The sequence below is a fragment of the Rhineura floridana genome, chromosome 3 (genome assembly GCF_030035675.1).
Source record: "Rhineura floridana isolate rRhiFlo1 chromosome 3, rRhiFlo1.hap2, whole genome shotgun sequence".
Classification (NCBI taxonomy): Eukaryota; Metazoa; Chordata; class Lepidosauria; order Squamata; family Rhineuridae; genus Rhineura; species Rhineura floridana.
In genome coordinates this window covers 2,374,090-2,388,687 of record NC_084482.1, presented here as the reverse complement: position 1 = coordinate 2,388,687, position 14,598 = coordinate 2,374,090, and the positions used below count along the sequence as shown (strand labels likewise).

Genomic DNA, 14,598 nt, shown 5'->3' with positions numbered 1-14,598 from the left:
GGAGGCAAGAGCGCCGTTAGTAGAAGGCCAACCCCTAATCTAGAGAGAGGTGGAGGAGGACCTACACATGCAAAACTTTTTCGGCAGCGACACCCTATCAGCAGTCGATATTTCGAAGGAGGCGTGGCGGCTACACTGACCTTACTAGGGAACAGTGAAGCCTTTGAGAGTGTGGGATCGTGGTTGTGAGCTCTCGTGAGATTTCCAGGCTCACGTCCTTGTCGTCGAAAGCGGGCAGGAGTGGTCGGCTACGGGGGCCCCGAGGTTTTGACCGAGGGCCCCTGTTGTCCTGTGTCTCCTACCGGGCCCTGTACTTCCAATCCCGTTTCTGTTCCCCTCCCTCGTAACCCCCGAAATGGGGTTCCTGAAACTGATCGAGATCGAGAATTTCAAATCTTACAAGGGGCGGCAAATCATCGGGCCTTTCCGGCGCTTCACGGCCATCATCGGGCCCAATGGATCCGGTACGCGGGGCGGCGGGGGTGGGGGAGATGAAATTTCTGCTATGGGGGGAGGAGGAGGAGGAGGAGTGTGGGGAGAGAACCAAACACTAGATCTCAATATTTCTCACTCGGTTTTCTCGACGGGATTCACGAAGAGGAAGGTCCCGCTGAAGTGTGCGGTGCATCCCTGCATGAGTCGCTGTTCTGGGACTCCCTTGCTTATGATCAGCGAGTGTTGCTTGACGTGGAACGGGGGGGGACTTTTTCTGCTTGCTCATTTGTATCAACTATGGATAGCTGCCATCGTTCAGTACCTTCCTGATACAGAGATGGGCAGTGGAGAGTTACCTGCCCTCAAAGATGAGGCTGCCTGCTGCATCCTTCCAGTTGGGAGGCCTGCTCAACATGATGGCTAACGCAGAGGCAAGAGGGGGGAAGGACTTTCTGTGAGGGCAAGTAAGTCATAGACCTAATTCTCATTGAGGAGATGCTAGGCTACAACGCTCTTCCCTGACTGCCAACTTTTGGCGTGCAGGGATTTATTATTATTGTTGTTGTTATTTAAGGGAGAGTTTTTCATTTGAATTGCAGACATACAGTTAATACTAAAACCCAGGTACAGGTTTACTTGCTTCATTGAGAACTAAGTGTCTGACCTATTCTTAGAAATATGCACCCCTTTCATAGAATAGTATAGTTGGAAGGGGCCCATAAGGCCATAGAGTCCAACCCCCTGCTCAGTGCAGGAATCTAACTTAAAGCATACCCAACAGGTGGCTGTCCAGTTGCCTCTTGAATGCCTCCAGTATTGGAGAACCCACCATCTCCCTAGGTCATTGGTTCCATTGTCGTATGGCTCTAACAGTTAGGAAGTTTTTCCTGATGTCCAGTTGAAATCAGGCTTCCTGTAACTTGAGCCTATCATTCTGTTTCTGGCGCACAGAGATGATCGAGAAGAAATATCTGTTTCTGTGTGAGTCAATATTCTAGGTGTACCTCTTAATGTGAAGGTAGACTTATGCAGAGATGCAACAGACCGCCTCCTCTTTGAGGACAGGCATTCCTGGTTGCACTTATTCATCTGAGAACAATTGAATTATCCCAGTTATGACTGATGCAGAGATGCAGGCAGCGTTGCTGTCCCACCCCTACCTGCAAGTTTGCTGATTTAAAAGGACTCAGATTGGAGTAAGGCATTATGCAAAGATGTGTCAAGCAGCTTCCTCTTAGGTCAATAATTCCTGCACCAGGAATTATTGACATGATGTGGCCAAAGAGGCAAGCGTACAGCATATGTCGAGGCTGCATGGAAGGGGCAAGGCTGGAACTGTTACTCTTTTAAAGATGCATTAGGCCACTTCATTGAGAGCAGCTAACTTTGATTCTTCTGCATCCTGGAATAAATGGCTGCATCAGGTCAGAGCCTGCAAAATCTAGTAGCCTCCCATCTTCTGGCACAAGTGGCCAGCCTATTGTATGGGAGTTCTGGGACACTTCTGGACAGCCTGTGGCTTGTCTTGGCATTCAGACAATGCAAGACACACATCTATGAAGCACTGGCAAGGTTGACATGGGATAAATGTGGGAAAATTCAAATGCATTTAGTTAGACTATTTCAGCTGTAGGACTTGGGTGGAGGCATGTTGGGGGGCAGTTTGTTTTGGTCTTGGATGAGAAGTCTTATGGTGGCTCTAATATCTGAATGCATGGCAGGTGCTGTGTTTTATTTATGAGATTTGTTAGACGCTCATCTGGCAGAGGTTAATCTGCCACTCTGGGCGACTTACAACCAAACACAAGTACATTCCATATGAACATAATCAGAATCCTAAAAATTAGAAATTAAAAATTAAAAGCTTAAACATTTAAACCCCCCAAGATCTGCAATCTGCCAGCCTAAATTTGAATTTAACCCCCCAAGATCTGCAATCTGCCAGGCTAATCCCCTTCCCACGCCTGGGTAAAGAGCCAGGTCTTCAAGGTCCGCCAAAAGCATAACAGGGAGGGGGCCTGACAGAGGTCAGTTGGCAACAAATTCCAAGGCATAGGAGCCGCGATAGAAAAGGCTGTAGACCTTGTCCTCACCAACCTCGCCTCTTTTACTGGAGGTATAAGAAGTGAGCCATTCAAGGATGATCTTCTAAGCCGGCGCCCCTGGAGCGATTGAAGGCGACTCTTTAATTAAATAGAGTTTCTGCTCGTCGTGCAATTGCTGAGAAGACACAGCCTCACCCAGTTGTTTTTAAATTAATGGTGAAGGTAGAGGAAGACTGTGATAAGATTTTTGCCTTGTCGGAGGGTTGGTATTGATGAGAAACAACTTAGTGATGGAAGTTTGAGGGTTAAATTGCTGGAGGGGGCACTCCAATGTGGCAAGAGGTATTTGGGCTGAAAGGCTTCAATTAACTTCTGTGGGAGAGAAGGGAAAGATGCTCCATTATGTCTGCACTTGATTCAAGAAAGGAACACTTGGTTGTGGTAAGGAGAGTGGGAAATAGGTGGGTTGAGGATATTTTAAGTGCTACCTGTCAGGTAAGGGGAAACTGTGCTTCATTTTTTAGAGGAAGAAGCCAAGGCTTAGGTCTTGGAGAAAGCTCTGTGTTGCGCCGCCCCAGATTGAAGGAGGCATTCAGTGTGAGAAATACATTTTCACGTGCTCAGAGGCAATCTTCATATGTTACAGGGTTGTGACACATGTTAACATGGGTGTAGGGCCAAGGCACAGGAACTGAAAGCTCAGATGACACCTGGAGGAAAAGTCATACAGCGCTTTGCTGAAATGCATTTTGTTTTTTCTTGCTGTCCTCCATCCAGGCAAATCAAACCTCATGGATGCCATCAGCTTTGTGCTTGGTGAGAAGACCAGCAATTTGAGAGTAAAGACCTTGCGAGATCTGATCCATGGGGCCCCGGTAGGGAAGCCAGCTGCCAACTGGGCATTTGTCAGCATGGTTTACTCTGAAGATGGTGCTGAAGATGGTGCTGAAGAACAACAAACACAAAAGACTTGCCTGGAAGGCGCAGCCCCTTGATTAGATTAAAAGCAGCCAAAAGCTTAAACAGCCCCGCCCCTCGCTCAGGAAGGAAGGAAGCCTGAGAGAATACTAAAGAGTTAAGCCCCAGCTGATAGCCATCAGCCTCAAGTAACACATCATTGGCTGGCAGCAGTAGCTGGGAGGAACCAGCCACACATATAAAGTCAGAGCACCCTAGCGAGGGAGCCTGCTCCACGAGCTAGAGGGAGCCCCAGCTGATGAAGCGTCAAGGCCCCAGCTGACAAAGCATCAAGGCGAGTTAAGCAGCAGAGTGAGTTTGGCAGCAGGGCGAGGAGGCCAGGGCCCCCCACTCTGCCCATCTGTTCCCTGACCTCAACTAAACCGCAGTCTCCAACCCATTGACGTAGTAAACCTTAAACAAAACTATGCAGGTAAGAAGCCAGCAGAGGTGTGGGGGCTTTCCAGTGTTTTGCACCGCCTGCAGCATGTACGACTATCTGCCTGTTGGACAGAAGTCGTGGGTGTGCTCTCAGTGCAATGAGCTCCTGGCTCTCCGGGAACGACTTCATTTCCTTGAGGCCAAAGTGGCGGACCTGGAAAAGCTAAGAGAGGCAGAGAGGTGTGTGGAGGAGGCCTTCAGGGACGTTATAGCTGTGTCCCACTCCAACAATGATAGCTCTCCTGCTATCATGGACAACGATGGTCTTGGGGAAGGAGAGCATCCAGCTGAGGAAGAGGGAAACGATCCCTTAGAAGGGACCCATTCCTTGGGGGATGAGCAGCTATCCTCTCGTGCCGAGGATATATCTCCAGGGGGTGGAGGGATCCTTGTAGTGGGTGATTCGATCATTAGGAACATAGACAGTGGGGTGTGTGATGGGCGTGTAGACCGCAAGGTGTTTTGCCTGCCTGGTGCGAAGGTTGCGGATATCGCCTGTCGTTTAGATAGTTTGGTAGACAGTGCTGGGAAGGAGTCAGTGGTCGTGGTGCACGTTGGCACCAACGACATGGGGAAATGCAGCCGTGAGGTCCTGGAAGCAAAATTTAGGTTGCTAGGTAGGATGCTGAAAGCCAGGACCTCCAAGGTGGCTTTCTCTGAAATGCTACCAGTTCCACGCGCAGGACCAGACAGACAGGCCCAGCTTCGCAGTCTCAATGCGTGGATGAGACGATGGTGTCGGGTGGAAGGGTTCGGATTTGTTAGGCACTGGGGAACATTTTGGGACAAGCCGGGCCTGTACAAAAGGGACAGGCTCCACTTGAACCAGAATGGAACCAGACTGCTGGCACTTAAAATTAAAAAGGTAGCAGAGCAGCTTTTAAACTGACTGAGGGGGGAAACCCGACAGGAGCTGAGAAAGGTCCGGTTCGGAATAAACCTCCCCCCTGGGATAAAAACCAAAGAAATGATGAAATTTTAAAAGGGGTAGGCCTAGAAGTAGGCATTGTGAGAGCAGGGGCACAGGATATAAATTCAGAAGAGCAAAATTACCACAGGTCTAACCACAAGTGCCAAAGACACTTGAAGAGAGACACTGCTTACAAGTGCCTGTACGCTGATGCTAGGAGCCTGCGAACCAAGATGGGAGAACTGGAGTGCTTGGTCTTAGAGGAGAGCATTGATATAGTGAGCATAACGGAGACCTGGTGGAATGGAGAAAACCAGTGGGATACGGTTATCCCTGGATATAAACTATATCGGAAGGACAGGGAAGGACGTATTGGTGGCGGAGTCGCTCTATACGTGAAAGAAGGGATTGAATCCAGCAAGCTCGAAACCCCAAAAGAGGCAGACTCCTCCACAGAATCGTTGTGGGTGGTGATACCGTGCCCCAGGAGGGACTTAATACTGGGAACGATCTATCGTCCCCCTGATCAAAATGCTCAGGGAGACCTTGAGATGAGATATGAAATTGAGGAAGCATCCAAACTAGGAAATGTGGTAATAATGGGTGACTTCAACTACCCAGACATAGACTGGCCGCATATGTGTTCCAGTCATGACAAAGAAGCAAAATTTCTAGATATTCTAAATGACTATGCCCTAGACCAGTTGGTCATGGAACCGACCAGAGGGACGGCAACCCTGGACTTAATCCTCAGTGGGGACTGGGACCTGGTGCGAGATGTAAGTGTTGTCGAACCGATTGGGAGCAGTGACCACAGTGCTATTAAATTAAACATACATGTAATTGGCCAATTGCCAAGAAAATCCAACACGGTCACATTTGACTTCAAAAGAGGAAACTTCACAAAAATGAGGGGATTGGTAAAAAGAAAGCTGAAAAACAAAGTCCAGAGGGTCACATCACTCAAAAATGCTTGGAAGTTGTTTAAAAACACTAAATTAGAAGCTCAACTGGAGTGCATACCGCAGATCAGAAAAGGTACCGCCAGGGCCAAGAAGATGCCAGCATGGTTAACGAGCAAAGTCAAGGAAGCTCTTAGAGGCAAAAAGTCTTCCTTCAGAAAATGGAAGTCTTGTCCGAATGAAGAAAATAAAAAAGAACACAAACTGTGGCAAAAGAAATGCAAGAAGACAATAAGGGATGCTAAAAAAGAATTTGAGGAGCACATTGCTAAGAACATAAAAACCAACAACAAAAAATTCTATAAATACATTCAAAGCAGGAGACCATCTAGGGAGGCGATTGGACCCTTGGATGATAAGGGAGTCAAAGGTGTACTAAAGAACGATAAGGAGATTGCAGAGAAGCTAAATGAATTCTTTGCATCTGTCTTCACAGTGGAAGATATAGGGCAGATCCCTGAACCTGAACTAACATTTGCAGGAAGGGATTCTGAGGAACTAAGACAAATAGTGGTAACGAGAGAGGAAGTTCTAAGCTTAATGGACAATATAAAAACTGACAAATCACCGGGCCCGGATGGCATCCACCCGAGAGTTCTCAAAGAACTCAAAGGTGAAATTGCTGATCTGCTAACTAAAATATGTAACTTGTCCCTCGGGTCCTCCTCCGTGCCTGAGCACTGGAAAGTGGCAAATGTAACGCCAATCTTCAAAAAGGGATCCAGAGGGGATCCCGGAAATTACAGGCCAGTTAGCTTAACTTCTGTCCCTGGAAAACTGGTAGAAAGTATGATTAAAGCTAGATTAACTAAGCACATAGAAGAACAAGCCTTGCTGAAGCAGAGCCAGCATGGCTTCTGCAAGGGAAAGTCCTGTCTCAGTAACCTATTAGAATTCTTTGAGAGTGTCAACAAGCATATAGATAGAGGTGATCCAGTGGACATAGTGTACTTAGACTTTCAAAAAGCGTTTGACAAGGTACCTCACCAAAGGCTTCTGAGGAAGCTTAGCAGTCATGGAATAAGAGGAGAGGTCCTCTTGTGGATAAGGAATTGGTTAAGAAGCAGAAAGCAGAGAGTAGGAATAAACAGACAGTTCTCCCAATGGAGGGCTGTAGAAAGTGGAGTCCCTCAGGGATCGGTATTGGGACCTGTACTTTTCAACTTGTTCATTAATGACCTAGAATTAGGAGTGAGCAGTGAAGTGGCCAAGTTTGCTGACGACACTAAATTGTTCAGGGTTGTTAAAACAAAAAGGGATTGCGAAGAGCTCCAAAAAGATCTCTCCAAACTGAGTGAATGGGCGGAAAAATGGCAAATGCAATTCAATATAAACAAGTGTAAAATTATGCATATTGGAGCAAAAAATCTGAATTTCACATATACGCTCATGGGGTCTGAACTGGCAGTGACCGACCAGGAGAGAGACCTCGGGGTTGTAGTGGACAGCACGATGAAAATGTCGACCCAGTGTGCGGCAGCTGTGAAAAAGGCAAATTCCATGCTAGCAATAATTCGGAAAGGTATTGAAAATAAAACAGCCGATATCATAATGCCGTTGTATAAATCTATGGTGCGGCCGCATTTGGAATACTGTGTACAGTTCTGGTCGCCTCATCTCAAAAAGGATATTATAGAGTTGGAAAAGGTTCAGAAGAGGGCAACCAGAATGATCAAGGGGATGGAGCGACTCCCTTACGAGGAAAGGTTGCAGCATTTGGGGCTTTTTAGTTTAGAGCAAAGGCGGGTCAGAGGAGACATGATAGAAGTGTATAAAATTATGCATGGCATTGAGAGGGTGGATAGAGAAAGGTTCTTCTCCCTCTCTCATAATACTAGAACTCGTGGACATTCAAAGAAGCTGAATGTTGGAAGATTCAGGACAGACAAAAGGAAGTACTTCTTTACTCAGCGCATAGTTAAACTATGGAATTTGCTCCCACAAGATACAGTAATGGCCACCAGCTTGGACGGCTTTAAAAGAAGATTAGACAAATTCATGGAGGACAGGGCTATCAATGGCTACTAGCCATGATGGCTGTGCTCTGCCACCCTAGTCAGAGGCAGCATGCTTCTGAAAACCAGTTGCCGGAAGCCTCAGGAGGGGAGAGTGTTCTTGCACTCGGGTCCTGCTTGCGGGCTTCCCCCAGGCACCTGGTTGGCCACTGTGAGAACAGGATGCTGGACTAGATGGGCCACTGGCCTGATCCAGCAGGCTCTTCTTATGTTCTTATGTTCTTATGTTCTTAAGATCGCACATTTGCAAGGGTCATTGTAGGTGAGCTTGCAGGGCAGAGTGGAGAAATTTGGGGGAATATTCTTCTGTAGGATTGGGGTCTCTGGTATGCGATGTTGCCAGGAGTTGGCAGCTGAAGCTCAGACGTCTGGACTGCATTGAACGGGGTTAGGTAAGGGAGGATGACGCCTTTGCCATAGGAAAATGGATGGAATATTGCAACACAAGTTTGCTCTGAAGTGAGCCCCATTGTGTTCAGTGGGGCTTATTCCCTTGGAAGTGTGTATAATAGTGTAGCCTTAGGCTGCAATCCTTTACAGACTTACTTGAAAGTAAGCCCTGTTTGAACTCAGTGGGACTTATTTCTGAATAGACATGTGCAGAGCTGTGGAGTCGGTACGCCAGACCTTCGACTCCGACTCTGACTCCTCTGTTTTTCTACTGTCTGACTCCGACTCCTTCAAAAATGGCAAATGTATATTAACTAGTAATAACACATTTACTGTAGTAAAATGGGAGCACAAGGCATTTCATCACCACCACGTGAATCCACGAGCCCAATCCCTGGGGCTGATGGGAATTGTAGCTTAAAAAAGTAACTTTTCCAAGATCTGGATTCACGTGGTGGTGATGAAATGCCTTGTGCTCCCATTTTACTACAGTAAATTTGTTATTACTAGTTAATATACATTTGCCATTTATGAAGGAGTCAGAACATTTCTACCGACTCTGACTCCACCCAGAATTGCTCCCGACTCCACGACTCCAACTCCACAGCCCTGGATATGTGTAGGATTGCACTTCAGTGACCAAAGCTGAAGCCCCATCTGGCCCTTAATATTATAGCAATTCCTACCTCCTGTATTATTTTCCTCAGAATGGCACTGAAATGTTTTTGCCTTGGTTTTCTGCAGCAGTAGTATTATGCTCAGAAATGACCAAGACTCCTAAATCTATTGGTGCCGTCCTGTTTTTTGTGTCCCTTGTTTTCTGTCCCTACCATCACTTTCAGGACTGGGGAGGGGGTTGAAGTCCTCCAGGAGCTGGCCAGGTCTTGGGTTTCTAGTTTTGTCTGGATAAGGTAAATGAGATGTTTGTCTTCTAGGAAGCTCATCGGAGTACAAAATAAACAACAAAGTGGTACAGCTGAGCGAATACAGCGAGGAGCTGGAGAAACTGGGCATTCTGATAAAAGCTAGGAACTTTCTAGTCTTCCAGGTAAGCTTTTGTCATATTTATAGCCTCTCCAAGCATGCATGCATTGAAATTCATTGGTATTTCCCTGCCCTGAATCCACATTGGCAGCCCAAGCACGCAGGCCTTCCCACTTGTATTTCCTGGCGTTCTTCCCACTTGTATTTCCTGGCAACTGGTATATCCAAAGGCCTTTTGCCTCCCACAATGAAGGTAGTACACAGCCATCAAGGCTGGTAGTTGTGAACTCTGGGATATAGTATGGACTCTGCTTGAATTCTGGGATGGGTTCATGTAATCCGGCAAGGAGGAAGGAATACCTGTGTGAGATTCAGGCTTAGTGGATCCTGCAGTGGCCAACCTTTATTTTAACATATAATAATTTGAACAAGCCTTGTTATCTAACATGCTCCTGTGGGGAAGACTCCTCTCTGAAACCCTGGAGAACCACTGCCAGTCAGCGTAGACAGTAATGAGCTATGTGGATCAGTGGTTTGACCTTGTTCAAAGCATCTTTCTCTGTCCCTATGAGTCTGAAGTGGGAGATAATGGTGTCATTCTAGTGAGCCCTAAAGTACAAATGCAAACTCCTCTGCCTTGGAGTTGGTTTTGCCTCTAGCATACTGATCTGGGGAGCTGGCAACAAGGCGGTGTGGAAATGGCAGATCAAAATTCAGACCGGCCGCATTTAGGTGTGCCACAAACTTCTGCTGCTTGTGCCATTGGTGGCATCTCTCCCTCTGCATTGTCACACATTATTCAGTCCATGCCAGAAGTATGGAGACAATTGGATGAGGTGGAGCTCTTGGCCTGTTCTGATGTTGTCTGTTTTCCCTGTCCCAGGGTGCGGTGGAATCTATTGCCATGAAGAACCCCAAGGAGCGCACAGCTCTGTTTGAGGAGATCAGTCGCTCAGGGGAGCTGGCTCAGGAGTATGACAAACACAAGAAGGAGATGGTCAAGGCAGAGGAAGACACCCAGTTCAATTACCATTGCAAGAAGAACATTGCAGCAGAGCGTAAGGAGGCCAAACAGGAGAAAGAAGAGGTAAAAACTGAAAGTGGCTGTTGGTCCGTGGTTCTTTTATGGTCCACAGTGGTGTTGCTCTATCCCTTGGCGCTTCTGTGATGGAAACCATATTTTCTTTGCATTTGGAGTGGGCAACTATCCTGTTTTAAATCGCCCTGCTCCACACCCATCTTCTTCCTGGTTTCATCTCCTCAACCGCAGACACTGCCCCTATTTTCTGCTGAATATCTTCCAAATTCAGTTCCAGAGCAAAACTCACCCTTTCCCTTCCTCGGTCACATGGCTTCACACACCACCTTGGTCAACCTGGGCCAGTCCCGGGAGTAAATCCCATTGAGTCCAGTGAGATGTGCTCTTAGGTAAGCATAGATAGAACTGCGACCTAATAATGCAATCCTGACCTCGCTACTTAGAAGTCAGTCCTATTGAATTCAGTTTACTTCCAGGTAAGTAGAGCTAGGATTGTAGCAGAAAGTGTGTGGTGATGGTGGGGGGGTGTTGTTGCTTATTTATTTATATCCTGCCCTTCCTTCCAGTAGGAGCCCAGGGCGGCTGGGCATTGTTGCTAATTACAATGCTAATAATGCATTTATTTTGAGTCTCTCTTTTTAGTGCTTGGGATTGAGGTTCTTTAGGTTTGGACCGTGATGCCATAGTTTATGAGGCTCTATGTTCACCTTTCTTGGGGGCCAGGCGGATCGGTACCAGCGCCTGAAGGATGAGGTTGTGCGAGCCCAAGTCCAGTTGCAGCTCTTCAAGCTGTACCACAATGAAGCTGAAATTGAAAAACTGAACAAGGAGCTGGCCTCTAAGAACAAAGAGATTGATAAGGACAAGAAGCGCATGGACAAAGTGGAGGATGAGCTCAAGGATAAGAAGAAGGAGCTGGGCAAAGTGATGAGGGAGCAGCAGCAAATTGAGAAGGAGATCAAGTAAGGCTGATGGTGTTTGGAATGCAGGGGCAGGGTCAACATTCACAATTCTGGGATGTTCTTTAAAAATCAAAACCTGGAGTGTCCTGCATATACAAGATCTGTGTGTAACAACGAACCCTAAAAATGTGCCAGCTAACTGATCAATATTTGTTCACGTTAACCATAAAGTGTTGCATATGGGGACCCTGAAGCCAAGACCAGCCCTGAATTCCTTTATACTATCCACAACAGATTTAAATGCATACAGACCGGGTATCCTGAAGGATAAATAACTCAAGAAAGTGAGCCATGCTACAGAGTGCGGGCCAGATTACAAATGGGTGTGCATATTGGAAGTCATGATGGAGAGGTGTCTGACTCAAATCCATATTGACTCAAATCCATATGATTGACTAAGGGTGCAATCCCATGGTCTTTGGGAAGGCATCTCAGGGACCATAAGATATATCTGAGGGAGATCTGAAGTTGGATTTCCCTTCCCTGCTGGTGCTGAAAACTCTGTTACTGTGTCCCAAATGGCATCAGAGCTCAGAATAAGGGTACATTTGGGATAGAATGTGGAAGGTTTCAGAGGGTGCACATTCCTCCTCCTGCTGTATTACCCACTGGTCTTAAATCAGGAGTGGAAAGCCTGTGGCCCTACAGATGTTGGTGGATTACAATTCCCATCATTCCCAACCAGTGTGGTCAATTGCCAGACATCATGGGAATTATTGTCCAGCAACATCTACAGGGCCACAACTTCCCCATCCCTGCCTTAAAGCATGTTGGTTGTTGTTTTTCAAGCTAATCATCAAAGGTCTGGGTTGCTTTTAAAACAGCATTTGGGGGCTTCCTTTGATGCTTATGAGGATGAGGATAGCATTAATGGTGATCAAGTTTTTCTAACTGGGATGAGGAACCTGTTTTGTCATTATTCTTCTACAACAGGGATGAGGAACCTGTTGCCCTCCAGAAGTTACTGTACTACAACTTTCATCATCCCTTACTATCTGCCACGCTGGCTGGGGCTGATGGGAGTTAGCATCCAACAACATCTGGAGGGCCAGTGGTTCCCCACCTCTGTTTTATAGTATATTAATCTAGAGTGGTAGTATGTCTTCCATTCTTGTGGAACTTGGACACAGAATATATATTTTTAAACAAACATGGTGTTTTGGCAGAGAGAAAGATTCTGAGTTGAACCAGAAACGCCCCCAGTACATCAAGGCCAAGGAAAATACTTCTCACAAGATCAAAAAACTGGAAGCTGCCAAGAAGTCCCTCCAAAATGCCCAGAAACAGTACAAGAAGCGCAAGGGTGATATGGATGAGCTGGAGAAGGAGATGCTGTCTGTGGAAAAGGCTCGGCAGGAGTTTGAGGAGCGCATGGAAGAGGAGAGCCAGAGCCAAGGCCGGGACCTCACATTGGAGGAGAACCAGGTGCGGTCAAGGGAATGACTAAGATGGATACTTCGGTACTGTTGGAGGCATCGTGCTTCATCTGACTCAGGGTGATAGAAAATTAAGAGAAAAGGAGCCGCCTTATACTGAAGCCCCCCCTCTCTACATTAAAAAAAATTATATCTATAATCTGAATTCCACCTTTTATAGCAAAATATGCTCAGGGTGACACTGAAGAGTCTGAAATACAATATAGCAAAATAACTCAAGAAGTTACAGCAGTAAAATGAGAGTGACTTAAAAGCAGCCATCAGTTTTAAAAAGCACCAAGCAAAATAAATAAATAAACAAAAGTGTCCACTGAACTAAAGTAGCCTCCAGAGTTCCCCTACAAGAAGCCAGTGGATGGGCCAGGCATACTTCTCTTGGAAGGCCATCATCACCAAAAAGGTTCTGTCTTTGACATCTACCCACCACATAACCTTTTGGTAGGGGGGTATAGAGAAAGGTCTGGGATGTAAAGCAAAGTTCTCATACAAATTTGTATGGGGAGAGGCGGTTCCAGTTAAGGTGTCAGAGAGTGATTTTGCGTTTTTTAAGCCTGCAAACTGTGTGCTCATCTCAGTATGGATGTCCCCTTCTCAAATAATATACTGAGGAGATAAGTTGTTTCGTGCAGTGCAGAAGTCTGAGGTGTGTTCAGACAAGGGCAGAGAAATATTCCAGGAGCTTCATGAAGGGTGTTCTCATTCATGGTGTGCCTTAATGCCCAGATTGGACCAAGGAGGAAATAATGGCCTTTGTAAGCACATAATGAAGTGTTGCGGCCCAACTTAAATATCTGGGTAGCTGTTCCCCTGGAGGGGCTTCCTGCCTCAAAGGCAACTACTGCTCTGTCGTGGGGCATGGAATCCTGGGCAGGTGTCCCCAAATTCCACAGGTTCATTCTCTTTTGTTCCCACCCTTACAAAACAGGTGAAAAAATATCACCGGCTGAAGGAGGAGGCCAGCAAGAGAGCGGCCACCCTGGCCCAGGAACTGGAGAAATTCAACCGTGATCAGAAGGCGGATCAGGACCGCCTTGATCTGGAGGAGAGGAAGAAAGTAGAGACTGAGGTGAGTTTTACCCTGACTTGATCTCCCTGCTGGAGAAAATCCCCAGAACTCAGCCTGCATGCCCTGTACCCAGGAATGCGCAGACTCTATGCCTTAAAACAACAAAAAAGCCCACCTGCACCCAGGAGATCCAGATTCTGCTTCAAGAATCTGCATGTTAGATAAATTAGACAAATAAATAGTATTTCAAATAAATATTATTTTTTAAAAATCAGGCAAACTGAGTGTAACTGCATAACTTCTCTTATCTCGCATTTGTTTTTTACTGACCAGGTTTCCCTGTCCTTTTCATCAGTCGTCACAGAGCCTCCTCTTCTCCCCCCACCCCCCCCCGGGCCTACTTTCTTACTATCACCTCAGCTTACACTTCTCAAAAAGCCATGTGAGAAAAGACTTCAGGCAATGAGCAGGCAAAAGCAAAAGCGTGAGGAGCCCTAACAGCTTACATATAGATATGTATTATATGTAATTTTCAACCTTACTAGTGTCATATCGATGACGCCATGCTTCAAATTCCCTAGTGACTGCTCCGAATGGCATCATGTAGCGGTTAAAAGCATTGGGGAGAAAATGGTTCCCTGCAGAACCGTATAGCATAAGTGCCAGCAGGGGGATGGGAAGCAGAGAGAGAGAGACTGAAAATGGAAACATTGCTAGTGAGGGGAAATAAGAGATAAACCAACTTGATACTAACTCATTGTGGAGATGTTTTTTTTAAAAATAGGCCAATATCCCAGGCTGAGGTCTGAAGGCGCATGAGGCCAGCACCCTGCTGAAGCTAAGCAGGGTCAGGTCTGGTCAGTGCCTGGATGGGAGACCACCTGGGAACCATATGTAAGCTGCCTTGGGTTTCTGTTATGAAAAGAAAGGCGGGGTATAAATGTAATAAATAAATAAGTAAAAAGTTAAGACTCATGGTAGTGCAAACGCTGAGGTATTGCAGTCTGAGCAGGTCT

At 46.5% G+C, this 14,598-nt stretch overlaps 2 protein-coding genes across 4 annotated transcripts in view; both read left to right on the top strand.

The window, feature by feature from the left end:
• Positions 1 to 113: 113 nt before the first annotated feature.
• Positions 114 to 3,731, top strand: LOC133379148 (structural maintenance of chromosomes protein 1A-like). Its single transcript, XM_061613802.1, has 2 exons — positions 114 to 464; positions 3,258 to 3,731. The coding sequence occupies exons 1-2, from the start codon at positions 356 to 358 to the stop codon at positions 3,473 to 3,475; spliced, it is 327 nt and encodes a 108-aa protein (XP_061469786.1). The 5' UTR covers positions 114 to 355; the 3' UTR covers positions 3,476 to 3,731.
• A 3,393-nt stretch (positions 3,732 to 7,124) lies between these two features.
• LOC133379145 (structural maintenance of chromosomes protein 1A-like) overlaps positions 7,125 to 14,598 on the top strand; it is a 39,491-nt gene continuing 32,017 nt past the window's right edge. For all 3 annotated transcript variants that reach the window (XM_061613794.1, XM_061613796.1, XM_061613795.1), the window contains exons 1-6: positions 7,125 to 7,272; positions 9,091 to 9,203; positions 10,023 to 10,226; positions 10,902 to 11,140; positions 12,307 to 12,565; positions 13,502 to 13,642. In XM_061613794.1, coding sequence (XP_061469778.1) covers positions 7,140 to 7,272; positions 9,091 to 9,203; positions 10,023 to 10,226; positions 10,902 to 11,140; positions 12,307 to 12,565; positions 13,502 to 13,642 — 1,089 coding nt within the window. In that variant the 5' untranslated portion in view covers positions 7,125 to 7,139. The remainder of the gene's footprint in view (positions 7,273 to 9,090; positions 9,204 to 10,022; positions 10,227 to 10,901; positions 11,141 to 12,306; positions 12,566 to 13,501; positions 13,643 to 14,598) is intronic.